This window comes from Manacus candei, unplaced genomic scaffold (genome assembly GCF_025592945.1).
Source record: "Manacus candei isolate 608988 ecotype Guabito, Panama unplaced genomic scaffold, ASM2559294v1 h1tg000538l, whole genome shotgun sequence".
Taxonomy (NCBI): Eukaryota; Metazoa; Chordata; class Aves; order Passeriformes; family Pipridae; genus Manacus; species Manacus candei.
In genome coordinates this window covers 1-11208 of record NW_026138586.1, presented here as the reverse complement: position 1 = coordinate 11208, position 11208 = coordinate 1, and the positions used below count along the sequence as shown (strand labels likewise).

Here is an 11208-nt window from a genome sequence, read left to right as displayed (position 1 = left end):
TTGCTTCAGTCATGTAAATAGATAACCTCACATATTTGACCACATTACTAAAGCCTAATACTGAAGTAAGCACATTATTTTTATACTCTTTGATAAACGATGTATTTCTCTGTTTTGCAGAAGGGATGCAAAAACTAATGAGCTCACCAGCCCCATCACTCATTTGACAGGCTCAAGACGCTTGAACACGTACGAGATGGTTTATTTTTACAGTGATATAAATATATATAGAAACAAATATATTAATATTATATATATATATTTATGTACACACAGACACCTTGCTGCGAGCCAACAGGAATCCCTGGAGCCCCATCACTCGAGGCCACTCTCCCGGCGCCCGAGGGCGCATCCCCATCCAGGTCACTGCCCGGTCGCCGGGGCCATTCCCGGCCACCCCGGCCGCACCATCCCACCGCGGGGCACACGAAGACGGAGATCCCGCTCCCTCCAACCCGAGCGCTCCATGCCGGGCTGCGGGACCTCCGCCCGCCCCCCGCCCGGTTCCGAGGGCGAGCAGGATCGCGGGGAGATCGGAGCCATCCCCTCGGGGAGGGTGGGACGGAGGGGCAGGAGGGGATTCGGTACCTGAGGCCGCGGCGGGGGCGCCCCCGGGCAGCGCCGCCCGCTGCTGCTGCGGGCGGGGGGCGGCGGCGGCGGAGGGGGGGCGGCCGCCCCGTCAGCAGCAGCAGCAACAGCAGCAGCATCGCGGCCGCCAGCGCCGGGAGCAGCGGGGAGAGGCGCCCGCAGGAGCCCGGCATGGCGAGCAGCCCCAGGGCAGCGGAGGAATATTGCGGGGGGCCGGCGGCAGCACCGCCCGCCCACGGACGTGCCGGGGCGGGGCCCGCGGCGGGCGGGGCCGCTGGGAGGGGAGGGGAGGCCGCGGGGCCGCCTCACGCCCCGGTAGCGGGGGGATTGCTCGCCGTGCTCGGTTCCTTTCAGCCCCCCGAGGAGCGGCGGCGTTCGCGGCGGTCCCAGCGCTCGCTGCCGAGGGCAGGGCGCGTGTGGCGGCCCCGGCGTTGCGGGGCCGGCGCTGCCTGGTGGCGGCTCGGAAAGCGCCTTCGCTCTGGCGCCGGCGGTCACTGAACCGCCGATTCAGAGAATCACACAGTGAGTTAGGTTAAAAGACCTCCGAGATCATCAAGTTCAAACCGTGACCGACCACCACCTTGTCCAGTCTTTCCTTAAACACCTCCAGCGACGGTGACTCCTCTGCCTCCCCGGGCGGCCCGTTCCAATGTCTAATCACCCTTTCCATGAAGAAATTCCTCCTAACGTCCAACCTAAACCTCCCCCGGTGCAGCTTTACACTATGTCCTCTCGTCCTGTCGCCTGGGAGCAGAGCCCGACGCCCACCTGGCTGCACCCTCCTGGCAGGGAGTTGTAGAGAGTGATGAGGTCCCACCTGAGCCTCCTCTTCTCCAGGTGAACAGCCCCAGCTCCCTCAGCCGCTCCTCATCACACTTGTGCTCCAGACCCTTCCCCAGCTTCATTGCCCTTTTCTGGACTTGCCTTCACGAACATACCCCCACTCCGATTTTACTCATGTGCACCCGTTGTCCTAAAATATGTGTAATGTTTGACATCAGGACTGTTAATGGGAGTAAACATGTAAATAAGGTAAAGAGATGCCTGTGTGGAGAATCAAAGCTTTAGGAGATACAAATACAGTTATGATGACTGTTAGTGTCACAGAACTGGGTGATACTAAATTTTTAATGTATGTTTGAGCAGTGAATATAAACTTCTTTGAAAAGTATAAGATCGCTTGATTTGGCCTTTAATAAGAAAAGACTAGCCAAATGAAATTTTTAATTTTATCCACAATAACATACTAGGCCGAATTCTGTAGTTTTCAGATCGCAGAACATTTCTTCATTGCAGGGAAAAAAAGAGGAATAGAGTTACAAACTATAGAGGGGTATAAATTTTCCCATACTGAAAGGAAAAACTGCCAGGTTACCGTGCATATTTCCAACACATCTGTTATAAAATCTAAAAAAAAAAAAAATCTAATGTATTTCTCCTAATGATGTAATGTCATTCTGTAAAGTCCACGGTAATAAATTCATTGCCATTAACAATTGCTTCAAATAAATTTGGGATTGACATAGAATTAACATCCTAATTAACATCCTCTCACCAAGCTTCCTATTTCAACCTTTTATCTGGGTACTGCAAAGAAAAAGCCTCTGTTTCTGCACAGTCACTGTTACAATTTAAGTAATTTTGGACTCCCTGCAACATTGTGTGGTCTCAGGTAGAAGAAAAGGGTCTACTTGCTCATGCTTTGAGCAATTTGCTTCCTTTCTTTATGAATTTATCTGATGAGTATCTGTGGTATTGAGAAAGGGTGGATCACATACATGTTCACTTCCAAATGTTTGCAGGCTTGGGCTTTTAACAAGATAAAATCTTATTTTGAGAGGAATAGGTGAACCAACTTGGCAGCTGGAACATTTTAAATTAAAGTTGATGACATGAATATGAGCAATTATTCATTTATAGAGGTCTGGGAGGAAAAAAAATAATCTGTTAAATGTTTCATAAAAGCTCTCTTGCAAATGGCTCCAAAAGGGGGAATAACACATGTGGAAATTAATTGTTTGTACTATATCTAGATCGATTACAAAGAAAAACTAGAGGACAAAATAACACTCATTCCAGCAAAAATATAATCAAGATTATATTTTCTTAACCAACTTTTCTTTGAAAAAGAGATGAAAGCTGATAGTAAGTCATTTATTTCAACTACCTGAGTATTTCCCAGAGGAATTATGTCCAGCAGTAACTCCTGCAGTCTTTCAAGGCTACTCAGATGGGCTGGCGCACTGACCTTAATTCTTTGTATGAGACAACGTATTGATGAGAAGTTCATACAAATACTTAAAAAAAAAATATTTTCAGTTGTTCTCTGTGTTCTTAAAAGTTCTTGAACTGGCAATTTAAAAACATTAACGTAGTAATATGTCATAAAGTATTAATGTATCAGTAATTCATTTACAAAATAATTATCAAAGCATGCAATAAAGTATCATCCATGTATGCAAGGAGTCAGAAATCCAGAGCAGCACAGCTCCAGTGGAGGCAGTGGGGTTGTGTAAACATAAATAACCTCAAGACATGGACAGTTTTCTTCAGGTTAACAAATTCTCTACTAGTGATTAAGGGAACTCAGCAGTTTGGAGGTTTTCTAAAGGGTTCAAAAGTATCAAAATAGACTTCTAAATATGTTTTCTAGCAATGTAACAAACATGTATGCCTTTATTGTGACACCAAATAGTTACTGCCAGCCCACTCACAAAGGTATGACTGTAAATCAGAAAAAGAAAATGTAATGCTAAAATCAAATTAGACTAATAATACAACAAGAAAAGAAACACTAGTTCTCTGGGAATTTTCCTAACCAAAGGACAAACTGTCACCATTTTCTACAGTGATATGGCAGCTATAAAATCTAAAATGTTAATTTGCAGTATATAAAAAATTGTTTTCAGAAATCAAATTTTCTCATGGCAGAATATAATTTGTGAATAGATCCTCTTTCTTGCTTGTGATTAGAAATTTTTTTGACTCAAGGTTAATATGTGCCACTTGAGCTGAGAATGTCAAAGTTGTGTAAATGTGATCTTTCTGTATTGAGCAGATATCTTTATATTACAAACATATACTACAAAATATTTGCTGGTGAATTAATGCATTTAAAAAAATACACCTCAGATTAAAAAAACCCAAAAAACAGAAACCAAACACAGAATTCCTGATGATTAAGAGGTATTTTATTCCAAAATTCTAAATATCAGAATCAAGTCAATGCTTACATTTCGCAATTTACCCAATCATAATATTTGGAAATTGTATACAACCTAATAAAAACAATCAGATTTGCATTAGGATGAAACAAATGGGTTGAAAGGAAAACCATAGCTTAATAGCTATATAGAATAATAGAATCATAGAATCATAGAATCGTTTGGGTTGGAAAAGACCTCCGAGATCATCGAGTCCAACCCTTGGTCCAAATCCAGTCCATTTACTAGATCATGGCACTCAGTGCCACGTCCAATCTGCGTTTAAAAATCTCCAGGGATGGTGAATCCACCACCTCTCTGGGCAGCCCATTCCAATGCCTGATTACTCTCTCTGTAAAGAATTTTCTCCTGATATCCAACTTAAATTTCCCCTGGCGGAGCTTAAGCCCGTGCCCCCTTGTCCTATTGCTGAGTGCCTGAGAGAAGAGACCAACCCCCACCTGGCTAGGACTTCCCTTCAGGTAGTTACAGGCGGTGATGAGGTCACCTCTGAGCCTCCTCTTCTCCAGGCTAAACAACCCCAGCTCTCTCAACCTCTCCCCATAGGACTTATGCTCCAGTCCCTTCACCAGCCTTGTTGCTCTTCTCTGGACCCGCTCCAGCACCTCAGTATCCTTTCTGAACTGAGGGGCCCAGAACTGAACACAATACTCAAGGTGTGGCCTCACCAACGCAGAGTACAGGGGAAGGATCACTTCCCTGCTCCTGCTGGCCACGCTATTTTTGATACAGGACAAGATCCCATTGGCCTTCTTGGCCACCTGGGCACACTGTTGGCTCATGTTGAGTTTCTTGTCAATTAGTACCCCCAGGTCCCTTTCTGCCTGGCTGCTTTCCAGCCACTCTGTGCCCAGCCTGTAGCGCTGCATGGGGTTGTTGTGGCCAAAGTGCAGGACCCGGCACTTGGCTTTATTGAACTTCATCCCATTGGAATCAGCCCATCTCTCAAGTCTATCCAGATCCCTCTGCAGAGCCCTCCTGCCTTCCAGCAGGTCGACACTCCCTCCCAATTTGGTGTCATCAGCAAATTTGCTGATGATGGACTCAATCCCCTCATCTAAATCATCAATAAAGATGTTAAACAGGACTGGACCCAACACAGACCCCTGGGGAACACCACTAGTGACTGGCCGCCAGCTGGATATATTTCATACCAGTACAAAATTACTGTGCCACAATACCCACTTGTTTTTTTTTCGAAAATTTATAATTTAATACAAAATAAGGTGACTTCAAATGTATATTGCTCTCCCTAAATGTACCAAAGACCTTGGAAACAAGTTCAGAGTAACTGAAAATATTCCCATTTATTTTACAAATATTTACTACATGACTAAGAAACACAAAATGCAGCACTCTTATTAGTGTGTTAAGTTCCTGCTTGTGCAAACAATGCTCTTCTGATTTAATGCACGAGCAAAAACAAAAAAAAAAAACCAACAAAAAAGGCAAAAAAATTCCATTACAAAGAAATAACATGTTACATTTTCAGCATATTTGTATAATAGCAAATACAGGTTTCCTTCGTGGACTAGAAAAGTAAAACCTGTCCAAGTTTTTTTTGAAGATTCAAATGCTACGTTAAATCTTCAATCACTTTGCAAAAGCCAGGGGTCAAGTTACTCAACTTTAATGCAGCATATCTGGAGAAGGTCATTGCATGAAAGGTTAGATTTCCCGTGTTACATTAAAATTCTACACGCTGGGAAAAAAAATACACCAAAATCCTAAATACCGTAATCACATATGAAACAGCAGTAATATTACAGATTCAAAACCACTGTTGTACAGCCTCTACTCCAACTTTCCACAATGGACTTAATTGTACCAGTCCTCAATAACTCAATTAGTAATGGATACACTTGAGAATATACATCGTGTTTCACCCAATGTGGGCGATCAAAAACATCCTGTTCTGTTCATTCCTCACCTCAGTTGGACACACTGGGTTTGTTTGTCCTTACAGACAGTGTAGGCCAACAAATGCCACATTCCTTTGCAGGCAAACAAAAATGAACAACTTGGCAGCCAACTAGAGCTGCTCGTATGGGAATTAGAATCGAGAGATTCAGTACCAAAGAGTTCCGATCGCACCCAGATCCGAGCACAGCACATCATTGTGATCCAAACTGGCATTTGGTCCTGCCAGGAGGCCACTGCCAACGGAGAACCAACGGGTTCTTCCCACCTCCCAGACAGGCAAACCACAGCCTTTTTGCTGTGAGGCTCATGTGGGGTGTCTGTCACTACCTTTGCGTTGTTTGGATTTCCATTTTGCTCTTATAAAATCCTTTTTTCCCCCTCGTTAACAGCCAGCAGCGTTGAACGCGAAGGATCACGTTAGTCTGGACCAAGGACAAAACCTGACCCAATTTTCACTGCTCTGTGACTGTGAGGGTGTAGGAAAAAAATACCATCAGGGTAACCACCAACGAAGCCAAATGTTGCAAAAATATAAGTGCAACATGAATCCTTCAAAACCAAGAGAATGCTGATTATGGCCAAAATATTCTCAATATACCCGTGACAAGGTACCTTAAAGATTATTTAAGTGTGAACACAAGTTTAGAAACAATTAAATATTTAAAATATTGCCTTGGAATAAATGCTTTATAAAGAAAGAGCACATGTAATAAACTTTCTTAAAGTTTCCACAAACACTATGCGAATCGAAGTTCAACACGTAAATCAAAATTTAAAACAGAAAAATGGGATAGATAAAATTATGAACTTGATACAAAAAATTTCCTCAAAGATTTCAAATTATATTGATAAACATAGACCATACTTGACTTTACAGTCACGCTTAAAAAAAAGCTATCTTCACAATTTCATAGTTTCTCAAAAGAGATGTAAACCTATAAATTAGGTTCCTTGCTTTACATTTTCAAAATATTGTCAGATATAGTAATAGATAATATGCATTTTGTAATACAAATCACTTCACTGATCATGAGATGCTGCAATAATTGCAAACTGGAGTACTTATATAAATTCATATTCCATTATAAAAGATATAGCTCTTTTAAAATGTTTTTACTGTCTAAATAATTACATAGCTGTTGATTTTATATTCATAAAAAATATGCTTCTGAAACAGAACTCTCAAAAGAAGGTTAATTCTCTGTTTCTGTACTTGTATTTTTTTTAAATGCTTCCAGTATGCATCTTATGCACATCAATTTTCACTCAAAGACATTAATTTCATTCCAGAACACATTTTCTAAAAGTTTCTTTAAAAAATTTACCATTGTTCTACAATATTTGCTATAAGAATACATTGACACCTGGAAGTCAGTATGAAATTTATACTGACACGAGGACATACAAAGTCTGGAATCTTATTGCTGCCAAATGTTTCCTGCATCCCCACTCGGGAAAACTTCCAGTTCGGAACCTCCCTGAAACACAAATGTTACTTTAACCTGAATTTGAGGTTTTACATCTGTGTTCACCAAGTAACCTGTACCCTCCTGTGCTCCTGTGGGGTTTTTAACCAAATTGGAAATCAGTGGAAGTAAGAGAAGCAACTATTTGCTTTTACTCTCCAGCAGAATGCAGGAAATAAAAAAAAATCACTTAAATAAGTACTACTTTATGTACCTTCAAAAATGGAAGAAACTTTCTGTAGCTACAGTAGTTGTACCAATAAAATGTACCTTTTTATCCTGAAAGTCAGCAAAATGAGTTTCCAGTTTGCACAGTAAAATGAGGATGCAGTTAGCACTGGCATTAACAATGCTGCAGTACCCCTTCCACGTGAGCTGGAGAGATCTTGATGGTGCTTCTCTAAAACAGTTTCTTAATCTCCTTATAACGCCTGGACATGCAAGTAGTCTCATAAATTTCAAGTCAACGTGGTGTGTACATGTAATGAAAGCACACATGTAAGAATTAGAGCTATAATCTGTCTGCCAGTCTCTTAAACCTCTTAACCTACTAAGATTAAGACTGGGTAAAACCAATCTCCCTGCACACAGATAATCAGTTGACAAAGTGTGTGAACTACAAGGAAGTGAAATGCTGTTCTATCAGAGACACATTTTGAGGCCAGGATTAAAGCCTCACTCCTGATGTTTTACTACAGAACTAGTAACAACAACACTAAAAGTAAAGGCAAAAAATAAAACATTTTTGGTCACACTGAAGACCTCAAAATTCAGTTAAAACAAAATTATGTCCTATGGCCTTTCATATAAAGTAACCATATCTAAACAAACTCTCTAGAACAAACCCATGTAAATGGATAAATATGCAAGCCTATATCTGGTGTACCTACTGGCCCCCACAGACTTTGTGCTGTCTTCCTTAAGGGCTCAGATGCCATCGTGGTTCAGCGAGTAAGAATGGACTTAACAACAAAATCCATTTGTGGATTTTAAACCTCTGAAAAGATGCAGAAATAAGACTTGAATTAAACTGTTCATTTCAGAGAATTCTGGGTTTAGCAAGATTTGCAGTATTCATGGGGAGAAGCAGCTTTGAACAAAAACCCCAAGCTACAAAACCAAACCAACTAGATTTTTTGTCCTTTTAAGAGCTTGTCTACATAGAAATCTCAGTGGTGTAAATACAGTAGAAGACTTCCTTTGTGTATGTGGGTTGCACACAGGGAGTTTATAACGTAATTTATTCCCAGAAGGGAATAAATTACATTATAAACTTCTCATAGATGGCACCTTTGTAACAATTTATGTCCACTCTAAGATCTGTGCAACAGTTACCTGTGGTTACAAGCTGAACCACCTCCTAATTTGTAGTTACTTGTTTACTGAAGAGCACAGACAATATTCTTGTGTTCTCTCAGAAGTGTAAGAAGCTTCACTTTACTACACCAGTGGTGAGGGAAATAGGCTAAGAATGATGTAAGGCTGTGGCTTTCAACCACTGACCTTCCGGTAAGTTTAAAGAAACAACAATGAAACAAAATATTTAGTGTCTTTTCTGGTAATGAAATGTACTGAACATAATGAAATGTCTTGTGCAATGAAATGCCTTTTACCTTAACCATCTTTCCATACTTTGAATAATCTGTTCATATTGGAGTTGCTCCTCCACTATCCTCTTTACAATCAAGTGAAAAAAATTTGTGTAAAGGGCAGAAGTAGAAAAAACTATGCTTATTACCTTAAGAGAACTAGAGGGATAAACATAATGTACATAGAGCAGCACAGTATGAGCAATGGATGAAACACTCCAAGCCTTCAAGATTAACACTTTCAGTACTACTCTAACTGCTTTTCTCCAGGAAACTGTAAAATAGGATGTGTGAAAAGGAAGTCCAGCGCTACTGAAAGAAATTTGATACAGAGACAGATGAAAAAGCAACCGGAAAAAAAATCAAAGAGAGCAGACCAAATTTACAATAACCATCAATATTTTTGTAATCCAAAGACCAAAGCCTAGATGTATATTTAGATATCTTAATATTTTCAGAAGTCTTAAGATAAATATGAGTTTTGAAGGCTGAGTTCTGTCACCATAGGCTGTGTGAGCAATATATACCTGTCTGCTCATATTAGCAGGGGTGAACTGGTTGAGGATAGGGTGCAATCCTGTTGCATCTGCAGCTGTTCTGTAATCCAGACGATATTCCATGAAGATAGCGATGGGAGTTAGCTTGTCTCTAAATTCAGATTCATCCTGAGGAAAAGCAATTAAACAGAACAATTAAAACATAGTAGGAACGAGGAGGCCAAAACAACATGAAAACTTCTGAGCTCTTTCCAAACTAGAAAAATGTCCTGTCAGGAAACCTGCAGCAAAATTCCTGTTTAACAAATGGAAAACTGGAGCATACAGGAATATTCAGTCACAGAACTCTAATAGCAAGGAAACCAAGGGCTACAATAATTCCACACTTTCTTATCAGGCAAAATTCCATTGGCTTCCGAGATCCTCACCTTTGGATTTAGGATTTTTTTTCTATCCTAAAATCATTGCTTTGTGCTCTGGAGCTGCTGACTTTCATCTTGATAATTTCAAATCATCCTGTTTGTCAAATGTTGATCCTGCCTTTCAGATTAGTTACAAACCAGCTCTTAGCTTTATGTTAGATCAGTGTAAACTCTGCTTCGTTTCTGAGACCAATGGAAATTACTGACTGTGGAACAGCTCATTTCAGGATCTTACCTCAGAACACATCTTCTGTGGGCAGAAACCCATTGATTACGTATAGTCTTCAACTGGTTTTGCATCCCATTTAAGGTAACTTCATGGAGGTCATGTATCTTTATGAAAATTTCAGGTGGAAATGTGTTAAAGCTTTACTGAGATCTGAGAGGTCTAATTCTGTGTACATCCCACACACAAGGCAGGTGAAAGAAAGGTTTTACCTATCCTCCATGAATCCTTAATGATTACTAGTATTTTTATTGGGTTATTAGGGTTTTTTTGAGAGGAAAGTAAGTAGTGTTTATGTTTGATTTATAGGGACTCAGAGATACATCTCAGCTGCATATAACTTACATAGCTACACACAGTGTTTCTTCTATTGGGTTACACTTTTTAATTGTGTTAGTATCTGTGCACATTTGTGGGACTAAAACAGAAAGACTGAGAAAAAGCAAGCTTAATATTTTAACTTTCTCTGTCTCCTCTGTTATTTGCTGGTCTTGGCTTTTTAGTTGCAGATCCATATTTTTCTTTATTTTTTTACCTCCAAAGTAGATGGACAACCTTTGGTTATTGAGTTTCATATTCCTTGGAAATCACAATTAATTTGGTGCCTAGATGATTCATTCAAGAAGTTTGCTAACATAATTCTGAATTAAAATTCCAATCCATTTAGGGACCAGGACCTCAGTCCCAGTAATATCAAGTTTCTCCAGCTTTTTTTTTTTTTTTTAACAACTGACACAAGGAACTTGTAATAGACAGGGCATCAAAAACTATTTGCCTAAAAAAACCACAAATGGCTACTTACCCTCAAGAAGGCATCGAGTTCTTTGCAGTTCATTTTGCCCCCCTTTGTAATAGTCATGTTTTTAGAGTGGCTGGGCTGTTTGCTGTGGAGAAAGAGAGTTCTCCTTATAGCTCCTTTCTGTTTAAGTTTATCCAACAGCAGCTCCACTTGGAAATCTGTTCAAGGCAAAGCGTTTGGATTAGGCATGTTTCATTCCATTAAACACAGTGCAGATTCCCACCAGGAATGGAGCTGAACATTGATTTCAGCTACAATGACAACCCAGTACTTGCCACTTTTAAAACTTCAAGTTCTTCCAGTGCAAAATCTGTTACTACATTAGTTCTCAAGCACTGTTGCTGTCCTCTGCTTTTTCCTTAAAATCTAGAAACATGGAAGAGCACTGACACATTTATAATTTATAATTGCTATAGAACTGCAAGAACAAAAGTCAAATCTTTCCCCCCAGAAGTCTTTAAAGCATATAGCAAT

General features: G+C 40.5%; 1 protein-coding gene across 1 annotated transcript; it reads right to left on the bottom strand.

Moving 5' to 3' along the window:
• Positions 1 to 9086: 9086 nt before the first annotated feature.
• On the bottom strand, positions 9087 to 10857 carry LOC127465940 (integrin alpha-V-like). Its single transcript, XM_051776472.1, has 2 exons — positions 10738 to 10857; positions 9087 to 9455 (listed from the first exon to the last, which is right to left on the bottom strand). Exons 1-2 carry the CDS (start codon positions 10792 to 10794, stop codon positions 9153 to 9155), a joined length of 360 nt encoding a protein of 119 aa, XP_051632432.1. The 5' UTR covers positions 10795 to 10857; the 3' UTR covers positions 9087 to 9152.
• Between the last annotated feature and the right edge of the window lie 351 nt (positions 10858 to 11208).

What these genes read in the sequence shown, in the direction of transcription:
- LOC127465940 (XM_051776472.1), bottom strand. Translation starts at nt 10,794, where the DNA reads ATGACTATTACAAAGGGGGGCAAAATGAACTGCAAAGAACTCGATGCC. An exon ending in AACTCGATGCCTTCTTGAGG is followed by an intron (nt 9,456 to 10,737) that starts GTAAGTAGCCAT and finishes GCTTTTCCTCAG; the next exon opens with GATGAATCTGAATTTAGAGA.